Source organism: Pectinophora gossypiella, chromosome 24 (assembly GCF_024362695.1).
Source record: "Pectinophora gossypiella chromosome 24, ilPecGoss1.1, whole genome shotgun sequence".
NCBI lineage: Eukaryota > Metazoa > Arthropoda > Insecta > Lepidoptera > Gelechiidae > Pectinophora > Pectinophora gossypiella.
In genome coordinates this window covers 661,376-681,610 of record NC_065427.1, presented here as the reverse complement: position 1 = coordinate 681,610, position 20,235 = coordinate 661,376, and the positions used below count along the sequence as shown (strand labels likewise).

Below are 20,235 nucleotides of genomic sequence, written 5' to 3'. Positions count from 1 at the left end.
TTAAGAGCTTTTAAATCTTTAGAAATCAAAAAGACTGCAGATCTTCATGGTCTCTCTGTTAAAGTCATTAACTCCGTGATTGATTGCATAGCTCCCTATCTATCATGTATATTTAATAAATGTGTAGACAATGGTGTGTTTCCAGATTTAATGAAGCACAGTAAAGTCATTCCATTGTTTAAAGCTGGTAGTACTTCTGACCCTACTAATTTTAGACCAATATCTATACTACCCACGCTTAGTAAAATATTTGAAAAAATTTTATTACTGCAATTACTTCAACATTTCAATTTAAACAATTTAATGTCTAATAAACAATTTGGTTTCACAAAGGGTCGCTCAACAACCGATGCTGGTGTTGAGTTAATAAATCATGTTTTTCAGGCTTGGGAGGAGTCCAAAGATGCTATTGGTGTCTTTTGCGACCTTTCCAAAGCCTTCGATTGCGTTTGTCATGATATCTTGATCGCGAAACTTCGTCACTATGGAATAACTGATAATGCCATCGCTCTTTTGGAGTCATACCTTAGTGGCCGCGTTCAGAGGGTTGATGTGCATGGCTGCAGATCGTGTGGATCTAACGTCACTATAGGCGTCCCGCAGGGCTCAATTCTAGGTCCATTTCTATTCCTAGTTTACATAAACGACCTACCTAGTCTTGTAAAACATGAGGTGGTGCTGTTTGCAGATGATACCTCCTTACTTTTTAAAGTAAAGAGACGACAAGATTCCTTTGACGATGTAAACAACGCCATTTCAGAGGTAGTGGATTGGTTTACTGTAAACAACCTGCTACTTAATGAAAATAAAACAAAATATGTTTATTTTACGTTATCGAATGTTAGTAGGCCCCTCGATTCTATTATTGTAAAAAATAAGGAATTGGACCTCACGGATACTGCTGTATTTTTGGGAATTACTTTGGACGCTAAGTTGCAATGGAGTCCTCATATTGATAAGTTGTCCAAAAGGCTCAGCTCAGCAGCATTCGCGGTCAAAAAAATTCGTTTAATAACCGATGTAGAAACCGCGCGATTAGTTTATTTTGCCTACTTCCACAGTCTAATGTCGTACGGCATCTTGCTGTGGGGTCATGCTGCAGATATGAACAGCATTTTTGTTCTGCAAAAGCGAGCCATTCGGGCGATTTACAAATTGGGACCCAAGATGTCACTTAGAAATAAATTTAAAGAAATTAATATTTTAACTTTGGCATCACAATATATCTTTGAAAACCTAATATATGTAAAAAAACATATAGGATTATTTGCAAAAAATAGCGATCGGCACATTGTTAATACCAGGAATAAAAATAAACTTGCTTTACAAGTCAGTCGATTACATAAGATTACTAAATCTTTTAAGGGGCAATGTATACGTTTTTACAATAAGATTCCCATTGACATTCAGAATTTGCCTTTCAACTGTTTTAAGACAGTAGTTAAACAAAAACTTTACAAAAAAGGTTATTATAAAGTTAGTGATTATTTAGAAGATATGAATGCATGGGATTAACTGTCTGAGAACTGATATTAGGCAGCTAAATTACTCAATTGTATACCAATATTTTATGTTTATTTTTATTTTTTTAAAGAACGTCTAGGGCCCTGTGCCGAGGTTTTTCTTGCAGCTTCTTTTCCCCGGCTATACAGGTTGTGAGAAGCTGCAGTAGTTTTAGGCGGATGAGACGTTCGTTATGTAAAATTGACGATTCAAAGTGTAACTATGTTACCTACTGAATAAAGATATTTTTGAATTTGAATTTGAGTAAGGCACCTGTAAACCAATTTACATACATTTCTGACGAATACAAACACAAACAAGGTAGGTAGTACTAATGGCTCGTTAGCCCACGGTAGATTATTAGGCTTGAGACCAAAATATAGTAAGTAGGTAGTACTTACCCGCTGTCCCTGCGAAACTATGCTATTGATAGCCTTCTGACCTTCGAGGCGCGTCTGCGGATCGGCGGACGGGTGAAGCAGCCATTTGTGAGCTGTCTCTAACCTACGTCACAAAACAGAAATATTAATATCTACCTAGCGTTATCCTGTTGCTTAATTAACAGTAATTGGTTACCTTATCTGAAGATTTGACAGGTCCGGTTTTTTACAGAAGCGACTGTCTGGCTGCCCTTCCAACCCGCGAAGGGAAAACCAGCCCAATGCAGGTTAGATCACATAACTCCGAAACGCATTTCTCGGGAATGTGGGTTTCCTCACGATGTTTTCTTCACCACTGAGCAGCGCGTGATTATCATATATAATGTAATCCAAACATGACAAAACGGAAATATTCGTTTATGGAATTAAATACTGATTATAAAAAATATTCCATCATCCGAAAGGGCAATCTAAACAGTCGATAGATGAGTAACCTTTTACTAGCTTTTATCATACGATTCATAATATTCATCTTTTGACCAAGTTATCTCTTTCCCGAGATGGATTAGCGGCGTGAGTAGAATATGAGTTCTGTATTTCTGTTTAAAGGCTACTGACCTGGCCTGCATAGTTTTCCCACCCTGCTTCTCAGCATCCCTGACTCCCTCGTTCACGATCGAGTCCACTTCATTCAATTGTGACCGCAAGTCTGCCGCTAAGTTTAATGCCTGTAGATAAAAAAGTGTATTGTAGACAAGTTATAAATACTTATGTCAAGTTTTAAGTCGCTGGTCACTCACCTTAGATTCCCGTCCTCGTCCAAACTGTCTTTCGTCACATAAGTGATCAGCGTTTATGCCTCCGGACCTGTGAAGGTATTTGGGACAGTTAATTTAAATGCATAACATAAACAGCCTACATACGTTTCTCTGGTGGCAACACCGATCGAGGTTACGGAGTATGCTCATGACGTGGGTAAATATTCCTATAGTTGAACCGTGAAGCTCTTTCTCTCTCATCTCTTCTCTTGAAGTCTTTAAACAACATTGCATAAATGTGTCTAACCCGAGCGAATTAACTGAACAACTCCTGTTAAGGTGTAGTGGTTTGGCAGGAGATATACCTCTACATCACTATGCGTTAGTCTATCAGAAAGCTCATCGAGGAGTGGGTACTTAGTTCACTATGCGATGAATGTATCTCTCACTACTGCAGTTGTGGTATAGATGTGAGGTTATGTGTGGTGTCGTGGTACATAGATACCTGACGGTGCGGCGCACGGCGTCGGCGTGGTGCGGCGCGAGGTGCTCGGCGGCGCGCTGCGCGGACGTCAGCACAGAGCGCAGCGCGCGCTCGCCGCCGCTGTTGCGCAGCGCCGACGGGTCCTGCCACACCACCACACTTACTTGTTGTCGATATAGATACAAATTGCCACGTTTATTTATATAACAGACTGACGTAGGGCACTTTGCAGTGACGTAATTATTGTAATTTGCGACCAAAACCAAAGTCATATGCTTGCTAAGCCAGGAGACTCCATACAAAAATCTCACTTTTACATCTTAGCGGCTTACGGCCGCTGAAGACTGAAGTAAAACCTAGAGGGGGTGAGGTCGGCGCCGGAAACGAATTGGTGCGAGGTGGCGATTTACCGTTCTATACATAGTATCATTCTTTATTCTATGGTTATGGTCATCCAAACGGTAAAAGAGAGGGAGTGAGAAAATCGATAATGTTTTCTTTTGCACTCGTGCATAGTCTTCTCGGTCTATGATTAGCAAATCAGTGTACCAGATTAAGGTCTATTATCATAAATTCGTAATTTATTAAAATATTTGTTGTTCCGAGCATACGATACATACATTAAGAAATTCGTGCGCCGCGGCCATTTTGCTGTGTATCTGTGACTGAAGGGCTTTCAGGACAGCGATGTTGTCTTTCTCGCCACCGTCTTCCACGTATGACGTCAGCTGTAACACCCTGTAAAAATTAAACGTTATTTTCTAAACTAATAGAGCGACTTATTGAATAAGAATAAGAATAAGAATAAGAATAAAATAAATTTATTGCCAGTAACAATGTACATTTGCTATATAAACTAAGTACTTAATTATGAATATTGCGAATACGGGCAAAAGGAAATGGCTCAGCTTGTACTGCCATGGAGCCATGTTATGGCGCCATCCAGCGCTGGTTTTCAGTCATTTCCTCTTCCTGGGATATTGTGCGGAAGTAATTGTCAACGAGGGCTAGAGGATATTAAATAGAATTATACAGTAGCTTTAGGTAGAAAAAAGTATTGACTAAACAAAGTGCATTAACCAAATTGGAGTTAGAAAAAGTTTAATACGAACTACTCCGAACCGGCGGGCGTGTATGAAACGGTTTATGAAAGAGGAGAAAGCAAGAGAAGTGTGTCAGGATCGAATCAAATGGAATTCCATAGTCTCTACTTACGTCGGTGGGAAATAGACGTCAGTTTATGTATGTATTAACTAAACAATTTGAGTACACAGCAAACTTACCGAATGATTTCATGAATTTCATCTGCCATTCTTTGAGCGAGGTAGTTTCTGTTCTCGGCTGCTTCTTCAATACCTTTGCCACCTAAGGATATAATGTTTTATTTGAGAACAAAACTGTTTTAAATGAAGATAGAAATTAACGGGTATTTAGCGCACGAAGTGCAGTATCACATTGCATATAGTAAGACGGTTGGTACAAGCGTATCGTTTTACATCTCGTCACGGGTTGTGCACTTGCGCCCATATGCTGAATAAAGGGACCTGTTGCAAACTGTAAGCAGCAGCATAAAAACAGATAAAAATACGTCCATATTATAGGAATCAAGGTGTCTAAAAATGCCACATTGTTGCAATTCATCTAAAAAAGCAATAATGCAATTTGACATTTGCGCAAATAAAAGTAAGTGCGCAATATGAGACGAGAATCATATGTCTGTTTCGCACTAAAAGTATACAGCATAGTACGAAAGAGACAAGATATATATATCTGGCTGCACATCTTCGTGGGTATAGAATCCACACTGTAGATGAATAAGAATAATTTATATTCTGTAAAAACTTATACTTAAATATGGCTGCCTTTTGTACCAGTTATTTTATAGTAATTGTTTGTGTTAATGCTTTTGTATTCAATAGAGTTAAGCCGTTAATCCCGATTACTACGTACTGATGTAAATCATGGCAGGGGCCTTTGGCAGCTCAATACCCAGACACTAAAGTAACTAAGTATATAAGGTAACACTACGGTTGGTAATTCACCTCACAACCCACACGATATAAGAGGAATAAAGAGTTATTGTAGCTACCCTCAGTGAGTATGTGTATGTATATCTTCATGGCGCAGATAAGCACGGGCGCCAGCTGCTTGACGCTCTCGAGACAGCGCGTCAGCGTATCCGCGTGAGGCGGGTGCGTTAGCTCAGAAGCTCGCGCTGCCACCTGCGACATACAAGTATTGTAATATAGTACTATATACATTCTATTATCACAGAATGTATATCATGTAACGCACTGGGAGGTTAAAAAGGTCATTGAAGCAATTCATCTAATAAAGCAATATTGCTATTTGACATTTGTTGATATTGCACTCTTACTTTTATATGCGAAAATGTCATATTGCAATATTGCTTTGTAGATCATTTGTTTTAATGTGGCTTTTTGAACCCACTACAGGATTGGATAGTTTCCAACATAAGCTCACGACTATATGCTAGTCAGAGGTACATCCATCGCAAGATAAACTAAGTACGTACACCTCACCGAGCTTTCTGATAGACCAACACGAAATGTGGGGAACTGTAATGCTGTCAATAATGATCAAGCCAACTTACGATAAATGAATATTTGATTGGTGTAAGACCGGTACCGGTGTTCGGACCGGCACTCCCCGTTTGAGAAGCAAACCGGTGAAACACAGGACCATAGTGACTAGTTGGATAATTTCCATTATAACTGAAACAGAAAATTGCTATACAAAATTGTATTTACCTCTCTGGCAGCACGGGAGAGCGCTGGTGAGATGTCCCTCAGGAACTGAACCAAGTCCTCCATGGTATCGATTACTTCCGCGACGCCCAGGTAATCTAGCACCTACAACATACGACAACAAACGTCTAACTGTTATTCACAAATAAAAAGTATAATTTAAACATAGCGCAGCAACAGTACAGTAAGCCGACAATTTGTCAAATGTTTTTCGGTACCTTTTTACATTCCTTAACGATTTTCCTAACTTCAGACTCATCAAAGCACAACAGCAATGCCGATGTTCCTTGTAAAATTCCTCTGGACCCTTCTATCAGCTTTTTTCTGAAAGTTCAAAACATAAAATGTATCTAAAGACACTAATAAAAGAAGGAGAGATAGACATACAATCTCTCTCTCCGTTGCATTATTTCCCTATGATGATAAGATCTGTATTTCGCGACTTTTCTTTCCACTTCGCTCTGTCTGACGTGTCGTCTGGACTCGGTAATGGAACATTGCAGGAAATCACATCTTTTTTGATGACGTCTGCTCATCTCATTTTTGGTCTTCCTCGTCGTCTGGACTCGGTAATGTTCAGATCAATTCCCTTATACAGAAAGACTTAGAATACTCCTCTTAATTTAAGATATCTAAGTATTTACTATTATTAGGAGGCCGATTGTGAATCGCTTTATTTGGTGAATTGTAGCCCTGGCGACCCTGATAGGGACACGGATGTGTTTAACGGACATAGTATTTTATATCCAGTAGCAGTACCTCGCAGGTCCGGAGTATGGGTCAGCGCGCAGCATATCAGAAGCCTGCTGCAACAGCGTGGCGGCTGTCTCCACGCGCCGCAGGGCTCCCGGCATGTCTTGACGGAGGATCGGGTCGTCTGAAGACTCGATGGTCTCGTGACCCACCTTAGGAAATTTACACATATGAGAAACTGGTCCAAGAAACGGTTACAAATCGTAACCTAACAAAATATGCCACTATAGAAATATTAGTATAGGTAGAAGTATAGATAATTTCTATTAACTTAAATTGTTTAGGGCTTTAAGCCCGCCCACTTTAGAGCAGCTATATGTAACAAACTGAATAACGTTTTGTGTGAATAGGGAACCTAACAGTAGTATGGACTTCAGCCTTCAACAGATAACATTTAAATGCGAAGTTCAAGAAGTCGTTAAGGCCACTTTGGGATTTTACGCACTATCAAAACTATGGAGAAATAACTAAGGTGGCATTTCTAACATTTTAGGGTTTCGGTTGTGAACGTTTAGATAAGAACTTACGTAGAAAAGATATCTCACATTGGTATAAAATATCTCAAATATTTCCAATTTCGTAATCACGTCACGATAGTTTTAAGCAAATCAAGCGTATAAAAAAACATGATGTCATTGCCGCTGCATTAGTCATTTATTTATTCCCATGCACTACTGGAGAGTGAACCAATTACGGTCGTTAGGCAATCAAACATCGCCGACAAGTTATAATCGTGCGGTATCAAAATTGGACAACATAATGTGCCTATTTCTAAACGAAGTAACATTTTACAAGGGAGGTAAATCAATCTTCTTCTTCTATCATGTGGGTTACCAACTTCATCAACCCCGATGTCAGTCAGGGTAATTATTAAGCCGCGAAAGGCCTAAAGTAAATGAATGTATGTATTTGTAATTTACGACGACAACTGAAGTCATAAGCATGCTGAGCTAGTAAACTGTACACACAACCCGGACACTCCTTACAAAATCTCTTTCTTATCGTGTGCCGGCTAACGCATAGATGCGAGTGAGACACAGTCCGCGCACTCTCCCTCTTACTTCTTAGCGGATACAATACAATACAAATAATATACTTTATTGCACCAAAATAAATAGAATAAGGAAACTATAAGGCCGCCTGTTGTACTACCAATTTAATTATAATACTAATGTATTTTTAATGTGATTTAAGTGCAATAAAGAGTTTTTGTATTGTATTGTAAGAATAATATAAAGCATATTACGCGGATATGGCCATATAAGATTAAAATAAGACCCAGAGGGGATGAAGTCGGCGCCCGTTACGAATTGGTGCGGAGAAGTACCGTTCTATCATCATCCCAGCCCTTATCCCACTCCAAATGGGGTCAGCTCAGCATGAATTCATCTTCCATCTCTGTCAGTCGTCATCTCAATACTCACACCTTTCACACACATATCCTTCTCAATTTTCAGTCCAACCACACTTTCTCGTGTTACCGTTCTATGCGTAGTATTAATCTTTATGCTATGGTATACAATAATTACCTTGACCAGGTTGTTGACGGCGAGCGACACGGCCTGCACGGGCCGCGCCAGGTCCGGCATGGCGTTGCCATCTTCTGCTTCTTCGTGTAGGATCACTAGCCTGGATACCTGAAACCATCGTCGCATACATTCAACATTACAATGTTTGAACAAGTTATACCTAGTAACTAATCAATCACTACTCAATGTACACTAGTCATTAAACAAACTATAACAACATTACAATATTTACAATACATTGTATTATAGTAAGGCGAAAACGCTATTAACGTTATTAACTACTCATAATATTACAAGTAACTACTAAACTCCTACTCCTACTTTATGTTTACATTAAAGACTACCACTTCAATTCCTTCGTAGGTTAAATAACTAAATAACTTTTATATTATACTTAAGTTAACATGTAACTTAAAACGTCACCTTGCATTGTTATCTTAAATTTCACTTGCACAATGTCTTGACTTCACTCACGATAACAAACTTGGTGCTACATTCACTTCGCAAGAAATGTTTCTCATATATTGTTACTTCTCTGTGCTGCATACAGTTTCTAGAAAGTCTGTAGTAGTTTGGATACGTTTCACCTATTTAGATGTCGTGAAACCTACTCGTAAAATAACGATCAATAACATGGTATCTGAATGCCATCTAATCTGAAGGATACTTACCTAGTACATCAAAGCGCATAGCATAATAGAGCTTCTATGTTACATGACTATAAATAAAATTCTTCATCCAGTCTACACTAATATTATAAAAGCGAAAGTAACTCTGTATGAATCGATATAGATTAAATTTGATATGCAGATTAATCACATATCTAAGGAAGAACATAGGTTAGTTTTAATTTCGGAAATCACTGCTTCAGCGATGGAAAGGGGATGGGAAAAACGCGCCGCGCGCGATAGCCGAAGTCCACGAGGACATAGTCGCAGACGGAAATCCAGTCATTAATATGAATCAAAATACATTAAGTCACTGTCAATGCTGCTGGGCACAGGCCGTCCATAATTGATCTGAAGAGATACAGAGCATACCTAGCTGCACTTTGGGTTAATTATAATGATAAAGATCAATAATATTTATCGAAGTCAATAGTTTCTTGTTTACAGTATTGTCACACCCCGGACACTTCATACAAACAACATCATTTTACACAGACACCACATATTGACATTATCGTACAGGCGCATCTGTGTGTGTGCGTCTAACGCCATAAGAATTAAGTCTAAACTGTGTTCGAGGGGGGGTGAGGTAAACCTAGCCCAGACGCTGGTGGGGAGCGGAGAGTTGCCGTTCTATACGTAGTATTATTTCTTATTCAATGATATAATATGGTATTGCAATGAAGTCAAGATAGATACATTGTAAGATGCATCACTAAAAACCTTGTTCTATCGTCGTTAGCTCACGGCAAGTGACCTATTCTAGATAAGAAAGGTTAATAAACACGGCATGTCTGCTACTCGTACCCCCTGCTTATTCATTCTGCATCAACTGCTGTGCTGCCATATTAGGCGCGTATACGCAATACGTTCGCCCAATTAGTACAGTGTCCATTCATAGTTTTTTGTTGCGCACCTCGTAAAGCACCGGATACATTATGGATTACCTATGTCAAACTATTCATTATGCAAGTTTATCATGGATCCTATTGTTTTAATGATGAGTATTTATTTAACTTTATTCAATAAGAGAACCGACATAATACGCTACGTTTCAACATAAATTAACGCCGTATAAGGTTGGCAGCGTCAAGGCTATAATGTAACACATCTATTAACTTAGATTACCAGGCGTTGCCAAAAACAGTTTGCTTTTCTCCTGAAACAGATTACTTTATCATTCAAGTATTATGTCTTACTAGCCTACCTCCATTGATGTTGAAAGTGAAGGAATAACCCAGTGTTGCAATAGCGTCTCGTATCAATCTACTTTAAATTTTGATGCAGGAGTCAAAACACGCGAGGCTTGCCTCATTGTAGCTATTAATTTGTTCTAGAATTCAAATTGGTCTTGTTAATCAATACAAACACACTTGATTTTAAATCATCTTGTTTTTGTATGTGACATCCTTATATAATAAACAATTTCTATTCTACTTTGTGACCGTCACCGTAGTTTTCTTATATGTCGGGTACTAATGAAAATCCGTTGATGTATAATAATATTATGTTACTATGAAAAACACAAATCTCGTTCAATTGCTTATCTACCCGAGCATGTTGTAAAAACTGACAGAGGGATTTGGTCCTTCCGAAACACGAAGGACCATTATATGGGCGATGGGTGAATCCTCTATCAGTCACCATACGGTTAATCATATATGACTGCAAGTCGTATAGTATGCGGCTCTACCGTTATACCTATCTATAAACAGAAACTATCGTTTGTTTTGACCAGGTGATTGCTATCACCCTAAAGTCGTGGTGTGCCAAAGGTGGGGTTGCAGCGAAAAGGGCGCGGCATTTGTTCCGCATCAGTCTCAACCTTGAGTTTGCGAAATGTGATAAAGGTGTAAACTAGTTCTTGCTATAACAGATCACGTGACAAAGGTAATTTGTAGTGTATATATAATTCGAGACAATTAGTTTATGCATTAGAGAAGTTTCGTGATAAGCCTACAGTTTTCTTAAGACCATAAAACAATAACCTAACAAAGAGATTCGAGAAAGAGAATGAGTCAAAATATAGCGTCTCGATCATCAATACACAATGTTTGTGACGTAATGTGTATTCATAGTGTAGACGTGTCGTCATCGGTTATAGACATACACCCCATGTCATCATCATCACCAGCCCATTAACGTCCCCACTGCTGGAGCACGGGCCTTCCCTATAGATGGATAGGGAGATCGGGCCTTAAACCACCACGCGGGCCCAGTGCGGATTGGTGGCTATTAACGACTGCTAATGCAGCCGGGACCAACGGCTTAACGTGCCTTCCGAAGCACGGAGGAGCTCCAGATGAAAAGTTTTTTTTATTTTTCTGTGGTCACCCATCGTATGACCGGCCTTTGCGAAAGTTGCTTAACTTCAACAATCAATGCCCCATGTAATTCACTGCTCTACTGCCTGCAATTCATCATCAGCATCTAACATACTGTATTTAAGCCATACGTTATGCATTTGTTGCACTACTCTTCGGTTGGGAGGTGAACTCACGATCTTGATGGGTAGCTGTCGCGGTTACTCGTACAACAAACCATCAACCATCCAAACTCGAGCATTCTGCATCGCTTAAATAAAGTAAACATGGACACGCTATAAGCAGTATATAGTAGAGGGCGGCAACAGCAAGCATCCAAACTTGTGTAGGTCACGGCCGAGCGGCCTGCGACGAGTTCCCACCAAGGTCGGGAACATAATACCTACTCTTTCAAGCTGGAATCTTTGACATTGAATTCTTTTTACTTTCCTCAGATAAACTACAAAATCAAATCTAATACAAACTAAAACTACAAAATGATTTAGTTTCGCAAAGCCTAGTCTTTTTTATTAGTTGTTTCGAATTATTGAAATTCATAAAGTATGTGAAGGAATTTGCACAGCATCTCGCCAAGATTTACGAACACTCGACAGTATTACCAGCGTAGGACTTGATGTCTCTCGAAATGTAATAATTTCACCTTCTAAGTCCACGGCCGTAGCGTGGGCGCCAGCCATATGGTGGCAATATCTGCGACAGATTTATAATACTTTATAGGAGACTATAGCAAGAGCTAAAAGTTAAACATAATTCTTATAGGACAGCTTGAGAACGCCATTTTGAACAGAGCTTTAGAATGGGTACCTTTGTAAAGTTTACAGTTCGGCAGATGTTATTTTACTATATTATTGGACGGGAGCCAATGACAAACAGATGAGGAGCTGACGATTTGGCGAAGGTGGGTTGTTGTAACATTGAATAAATATCAACATTTTCATGACCAAGTAACACACACATACGTACATACATAAAGTCACTTCTAATTTATTTCTTTTGAGGTAGGTCCAACCCTTGTCCAACGTCAGCAGGAACTTTTGATAGTAAGTACAACTGAATATAGTGACAGGTAGCAATAATAAGTCCATCATAAAGATACGGGTCTCGGGTGTCCCTTAGACGATTTCTATGACACGTCCCGGTTATGTTTTTGGCCTTGCGTGAATTATGGTCACGGAACAAGTATTATAATTCAGAGGAAAAAGCAAGGAATTCTCTCTGCTCCAAACCGTTGAAAACACTTTGGTGATAATATTTAGAATCAACAAAATTTTGAATGAACTTCTTGAGCCTAATCAAAACTTATCTTATGAACAACATAGGTACGTAAACTCGCGCTATTTCCCACCAGGGTAAGTAGAGACTATGGAATTAAATTGGCTTCGATCCTAGCATACTTCTCTTGCTTCTTCCATTCATCAATCGTTTCATACACGCACGTCGGTTCAGAATAGATCAAAAAGAAAAAAAATATTTGCTCCATCATCGTCAAAACGAGATATCTCCTCTACATGCTACTCGTGGGCATTATACTATAGTTATTCCGTGTCGGAATTAAGTAATGTAGACAAGCAATGTGTAGGTATAAGTTACGCCACTTTTTAAAAGATGCAGCGACCGACTCAAGCAATTTTTATGACTTCAAGTAGGTAACAACCTAAAGCCAACAATCATTAAAGCAAGCGAAAACAACCAAGCTATCCGAAAATGTAAACTGTCGAATAACCCGCACTAGGACGTGAGTCAGGGGATAAAAATATAACGTTTTGAATTATATCACCTGGCAACATCACGGTTTGTGTACAGTCAATAGTAGAGTTTACGAGTTTCGTTTTATTTGCCGAATGAGTTCTATTCCCGACGTCTCATAGTCGTAGACTTCTACAGTTAATTACCAAATGTAAGTTGGATTACGATACGTAAAACTGATTCTATTAACAACTATTTGACGCAGCTGTCGTGTAAAACTACTCTGACAAGATTAACATTTCCGCAAACTCAAATGTAATCCAGGACCAAGGCATGGCATACCTGGTCTATCGTGTTGGTATTGAAAGTTACATCTCATCAACAAGTCTTAGTCATTTGAACAATATTATAATAATCAATCAATGAAATCGTTATTTATTTGATAAGCAATTAATTAACACTATTATTACGATAGGTAGGCAATGCCTACTAGGCATATAGAGACCCGGAATCGTTTTCCCGTTTATTTTCGGTTTGCCCTTTCAAGATGTACTAACATTGATGTTGTTTTTCTTTCAATTCGGTATTACAGAAACAAGGAGAACAATGGCTTAAATATTTCACTACATTTTCGTGAATTTGGCGGAGCCTCCTGTTCTCATATGCTACAGTCTGCAATGCAGAACTTTGATATTAATTTAACTACAACTTTGAAAGTAAATACCTATAAATAGCTACGTGGCCTTTCAATCAAGCAAACTCACTTCACAAAATTACGATCTATCTCATTAAACCTATCCGGAACATGTCTGAGCAGTCATGTTATCAATTCAACGTAATTATCGAGTAAATTAAATACAAGGAAACCCGAAAATAAAAGCTAGTTTTATGTACATATTTGAAATGTGCAATTGAAGCCCTTTCATTTAATATCCAACAATTACCATTAGATTTTTTTTCTCCCTCAGTTTATGTACTCTGGAAGGAGCCATATTATATTATTTAGCGTCACGTCATATAGCCTATAACCACCGGACAATCAAGATGCTTCTTGTCACCTCATTTGTTAAATTCTGACAGGTGGTTTATATTTGAAGATTTGAACAGACGTGCATACACACACATACATACATAGCGATCAAACACAAAACTCTCCTTTTGGCTTCGCCGAAGTCGGTTAAATAGATATTCCTGTAAAACTAAACAAACTTTCACACGTAATCACAGGCACTAATGTTTGTATACCTACACGTCAGCTGTCTACAATACCTACGATTTATGTTATTCTCAAAACATTCTAAATCACTAGGCTGTACTTAATTCGTAATAACTCACGAAATACTACTTGTGTTAAAGCTGTTATCTATGACGTAAGCATACCTCATTGCCTTGCATATGAATCATCACATTCCATAACATTACCAAAGACCAAGAACATGACATCTTAATTTTATAAGATTTTATCGTGTGTTTCTAAGAACAGACAGGCATTTATGTTTTCTACGAAACTTGTAACCTAGACACTGATCTAGGGTGACCGCGACTGTAGCTAAATCATGATACATTTTATCTGATCACAATGGAACAAGATCGTAAGATATGTTCTGTTGTTTTGTATGCAGTAGGTAATTAAGGCAGGTGCGTTACCTCGGCGACATCCGCCGTGATCTTGTGAAACTGTCCTCCATCTATTTGTGTTATGGCTTCTGGCGGCCCTTCATCCGCGTCGAATCCCGCCCACATTCAGGAAAGCCGTTACGACTTTATACCTAACGTTTCGCCGAGGTATTTTAAGATTGCCAAACTAATCAAGATTCATTGATTTTTTACATTTACAAAAGCCGTTATATCAAAATTATGTACGCGCACAATACCTCAAAACCAATATCAAGAACAAGTACCTACTCACCAGTGACCCTGTGTCTTATAAATATGTAGAAGTAGATACTGTAGCACAAGCATAGCACACCCTGGACACTCCATACAAAAATCTCATTCTTACAGTGTGTCGCCTAACGCGCAAGTGCGAGCGAGACAAACAGTCCGTGCTCTCCCCCTTACTCTTTAGTGGCTTACAGTCATTTAAGATTAAAGTAAGACTCTGAAAGTTGACATCGGCACCCAATACTATTTGGTGCAGGGCGGAGAGTTACCATTTCTATGTACCTACATAGTATTATTGTTTATTCTATGGTCGTAAGTAATCCACTCATTTACTACAACACTTGTTAGATAGTTGAAATATAATCAAACTGGTTGTCCAAGTCCAGAGTCACTTGTCATTAAAACAACCACATTGGGAACATCACATAGAGCATTATCTTTCCATCTTTGATCATACATGGGTAGTTCTTAATACACCGGATTTCACCGAAGTCAATATCATTACTGTAACCACAAAAATAACCACAAAATATCACAGAATCTTCGGTTATCCAGCAAATATTCAGTTAGAACAAATGTATAGTTCTAACAAACATAGTAAAAGTTCTAACTGGATATTTGCAAAAAGAACCAAAGATTCAATTATAAATTGGCATTAATTGTAATGAGATAATGAGAGAGACCTGAGACTGCATTTGAAGGTCTGCCCACATAGTCTAATATAATTTATTAAATGTTTACAACAGTCACGTCTGCAACCTCAACAGGGGTAAACCATACCACAAAGCGACATTTTGTAAGAAAAACAATTCGGATTATAAATAACCTGTTTAAAATTATATTAACCATAATTATGGTGTCCTGTCTAGTGTCTGCTTAAAGTCAAAGAATGAACTCAAAGTTTACAGTTCATTACACACTGTTCATTGTTCCAAAGATGAATGACTTCATTTACAACAGCTGATCAATGATCCTTTGAATTTACCATCTTTAGATTTAACAAATTGAAAATTAAGCAATTTCAATCAGCCTATAAAGTTATGAACTAGGGTGGAGCGAAAATATATGAAATAAAAAAAATTTTTTTTTTCTTCAACGGCATAGCGATGAAAAGTTGCCTTGTTATATACAAAACAAACATAGAAAATATCACACAATTATCTTAACGTTTTGAGGTGCCCCAGCAGGGATGAAAACAAACGAAAAACATTTTTTTATGTATGTAATTATATATTACAAAAAATATCCAGAAACATTAAAAATACAGTTTAAATATTATTAATAATTATAATAAAGGCGTAGGGATGTGATGACCCCCATCGCCCCTGGTGAATTCATCAGCGAACCTGGTGAATTCAACAGTGCAGTCAGTCTCCGCAGGCCAGCTTGTGGCGATCTGTTGGTGAGTGACGACACCGCGGAGCTGAGATCCCCCGAGAGTCGGTCAGGCCCTCCGTCTCCGGCTTACTTTCACTGGCCGACCGGAGTGGACCCCAGCGGGGGCCGCAGGACTCTCACCTCTGAATTGCCTTCATTGGCTGGCCAGAGTGGGGCGTTAGAGCTATAAGCTCAGGGCGGAAGTGAAAGATGAATAAGTCGCGATTTGGTGAGGCGGGTAAACCGCCTCGCAGAAAGCGGTTTACACCTCTCGACACCCTGAGCTGCTCACAACCATGTTGCTGCCTTGCCGTCCAGTCACGTTGGCTAGATAGGTGGCCCATCCAGTGAGTGGCGAGTCACCGCCTGCTCATTTTATCCATTTTTACCAACATTGGTCGAGCAGGCGCCATAGTCCCCCATATCCAGTTTCCCGGTCCACTAACCTCCAACCCAATAGCCCAGTTCCCTTTGTTCGCATAATCAGCAATAGTCCTACACGAACCGGGGATTGTCTTTGGGTGCACTCCCATAGTGTATACAGGGATAATCGCCGGTTGGTGTCACACCACATTTAGATTAAACTGTCTTAAGGGGTCTCTACGTGTTGGCTTCGGCCCCACGCACGCCTTCAAAAAGTCCGGGACTCTATACGCCCGAGATATGGAAACGACATACAAATAATAAAAAACATTTTTTCAATTTCCTACAAGGTTTCATCAAACAAATTTGAAGTTAGTGGTGGCTCAGTTATGTCACAGTCACGCCACAAAATAATGTCAGTATAAACTTTAGCATCGGAATTGAACACCGGCACCTTCAATTTTCGAAGTCTTCGAGTATTCTGTGATCTTGCTTTTATAATTTTTCGATATGCCAGATCTCGGATAGCCTCTCTGTCATCGCCAAGCATGGCAATGAGGATATTATTTTTTTGGATGACCGAAATATCCATTTCGTTGCATTACTTTGTCAATGATAGCCTTCATACCGGAGTTCAAATAGCGACTAAGATTAATAGTTGGTCACAGGTGCTTAGCCCCGTCGATGCACGAGGAATTAAGTACATTTTATTGTACTTAAATCACATCGGTCCATAAACTTTCATTACGTACGTGGCTAATACCACTAATTTTTCTTCAGGGTCAGTTTTTGTGGCATACAACCTTTGAATTCGATTAGCTGTTGTTAGCCAACTAGAATGGTTAATAAGTCCAGGTTCTATATTAGCTAAATCGGAAGTAAATATACCAGTACTGATAGCGGTCATAATATCGTATAGATACTTTTGGTCGGTACTCAGCTCTGTCCTAGTAATTTCAGGTAATATTGTGGGTATAAAGGAGAATGCGACTATCGGCATTGTTTAACAATTTTGTAATTAAGATCCAATGGTACCTGAAAAGCATTTCGGCCCTGTGGTTTTTCCATCTTAATTGTAATAACAAATGTCGCAGTGGTAATTCATTAGAATGCAACTTAGGATGCAAATAAATGAACGCCAAATAAATGAGTTGCTGTAAGCGCGCTAAATTACTAAATGTCACTCGATCGGTGTTTGGGTATGAAGACGCGGAGGAGAGTTATTTCGCTGAAATACCTCTCCCCCGCGTCCCGCTTCCTTAGAGTCTCAACACGCATGTTTCTACCGGTAATAATTGTCGCCCAGGTGTTTTATAAAATGTTTGCGATGTTTTGAAAAAAATTGGCAAAACTCATAATTTGCCTAAATTTTTCAAAACTTTATGACGATGGGGGCACCTCGAAACATAGCATAAGCCAACTGATTTTTTTTGTGCTTAATGTTGACCTGAAATAGCAACTTTTTACAGGTATACCGAAGCGAAAAAAAATAAAAAATGAAATCGCTCCACCCTATTATGAACATTTTATATTTGAAAATAATTTAAATTAGAAATAATGTAGTAAGTATTTAATTTATTATTAAAGGATGCCAAGATTGACATTAAAATGCAAGATGTTTAAAATTATTTAGTCAATCTTATCGGTTATATTGACTATGATCTAACGAATGAATAACTAAGTTCACAGCATTCATAAGATAAACACATATTCTCAAATTTTAATATCTTGTAATACAATATATAAAGAAATATAACTGAGTAGGTACGTTACCTACTAATTATTTATGACAATATAAATTAAGTTATATTTTTGACATTTTTTTCCTATAGACAAATATTCAAAGAAAACATGAATCATTTAACATTGTTAATGAAGAACTTGACTGACTCATAAATTCAATGTGTTGAGCCATAAAAAGGCTATTTCGTTATATACATTAAATAAAACAAATTCAGTCAAGTGTGAGTTGGACTTGCTCACATTGCTGCTGACATTCACGGGGCTACTTTATCCAGCTGTCCATATTATAAGTTTTAATCCGGGTCCCTGGCCCAGGGGCTATAAAGCAGTACTTATGATTTTTTAATGGAAAACTAATCATAGTTTACCACCTAAACATAGTTTACCAGGTGGAGTATGGACCTCGCTCAATTGGAGTGCTGTATTATGGAAATGTGGGAGAACCCCAATCCCTAACACAGTTTAGAAAAGTTTGTTTCTTAAGATGTCATGGCTCTGCATTAGTAGGTGTCTAGATATGATTATATGTGTACATGTGTTACTAATAAACATTTTATCAATACATCTGTGTGATAAGATTCAGAATGCATTTAATTTTAAAACTTATCTACTTAAGATACAACACTGTTGACTCTAATAAGATAACCAACCAAAACAGGTAATGACAACATTTTATGTATTTTCAAGACATTTACGTTTGATCTGTCAAGGTTAAGCAGTATCTGACACTCGACGTGCCGCTATATAGAGATGTTTAGTATACGTATTACCCGACACCGGCCAAATATAGCCATTTCAGTTTAGGCTCTCTGAGGCGTTAGTATCAACGGACCGATGACATAATCCGTCGATATTGTAAAGAAAACCACTGTAAACAATAACCGAAAGATTTTAACACCTACACGCGAAACTAGAACGTTAATATCTATAAATAATGTGAACTTTTCGTAACTCACCTGCTGTGCAACAGGTTCCAATATGCTTTCAATTATCTTCGTGTGAAACACCGGCATTTTATAAAATTTGTCAGGCACTTATGTTACATTAGATAATAAACACAAATAACACAGAGTCCTCACAAATAAAACACGGAAATAACGAAAACACAACCGAACAACAAGAAAGACAGAAAAATACTGACAGAAATAGAGATGCGTGCGAACACCGCGATTGTATGCGCGCGCGGAACAGGCAATATCACTAGTGTTGACCATGGTAAGTAAAAGAACAGTTTTATTACAGTTACATTTGTCGTGAAAAACACACTTTTCATGATTTGGTCTACTCATAATATTACACAAGAGTTATATAAATCATTTAAAAACGTATTAACGTTAAAATACAGTAATCACGTACTTAAGTGCTTGACTTTTTTAATCATCGCATAAATATACGCGCAACCCGTAAGTACTAGTTATTTTAGTATCTAATAATAATAATAATAATATCTTTATTTTGTACCATTAAAGCCTTAAATATATGACAATATATGTTTACATTTATAAATATGTAGTTACAGGCTGCTTATTACAAAATGATGATTTCTTATTCCACTTACCTTATTTTTCAGCAATTTAAAGGCCGACTTTTCAGTCTCAAATAGCGTCGTTTTATTTTGGTGCAGATTGGCGGGAATCTGTAAAAGTAATTAACTTGATACGTATCCATACAAGTTCAACAAATATTTGAGTACTAATTAATTGTAAAATAGGTAACTATCACAACTATGTAAAAACCTTTTGTTTCAGTAACATTAATAATTTTTTGTAGATTTTGTTCTAAACGAACATTATTGTCAAGTTACGCCAAGAAACATATGAATAACGGTGGGCATTTACCGCTTTAGAAAAAAAACAAATTCGAAAAATTAAAAATCTTTGTTAATAATATGGCCAGATATCAGCCTGACTGCGCCACCATAATAGTATTTTTTCTACTCCTCTACTTTAATCTGGCATTTAAATAACCAAAAAGTCTAATATAAGTACATACATAATTAAACTCTTTGAAAAAGT

The 20,235-nt window shown here is 38.1% G+C and overlaps 1 protein-coding gene across 1 annotated transcript in view; it reads right to left on the bottom strand.

Annotated features, from left to right (window-relative positions):
* Window positions 1-19,370, bottom strand: part of LOC126377950 (vinculin) — a 29,553-nt gene extending 10,183 nt beyond the window's left edge. Inside the window, exons 1-12 of the mRNA XM_050025985.1 lie at window positions 19,177-19,370; window positions 8,176-8,283; window positions 6,653-6,798; window positions 6,112-6,217; window positions 5,897-5,998; window positions 5,215-5,347; window positions 4,409-4,490; window positions 3,746-3,863; window positions 3,147-3,268; window positions 2,684-2,750; window positions 2,502-2,611; window positions 1,905-2,007 (exon numbers count right to left, since the gene is read on the bottom strand). Coding sequence (XP_049881942.1) covers window positions 1,905-2,007; window positions 2,502-2,611; window positions 2,684-2,750; window positions 3,147-3,268; window positions 3,746-3,863; window positions 4,409-4,490; window positions 5,215-5,347; window positions 5,897-5,998; window positions 6,112-6,217; window positions 6,653-6,798; window positions 8,176-8,283; window positions 19,177-19,233 — 1,254 coding nt within the window. The 5' untranslated portion in view covers window positions 19,234-19,370. The remainder of the gene's footprint in view (window positions 1-1,904; window positions 2,008-2,501; window positions 2,612-2,683; window positions 2,751-3,146; window positions 3,269-3,745; window positions 3,864-4,408; window positions 4,491-5,214; window positions 5,348-5,896; window positions 5,999-6,111; window positions 6,218-6,652; window positions 6,799-8,175; window positions 8,284-19,176) is intronic.
* Window positions 19,371-20,235: the final 865 nt, after the last annotated feature.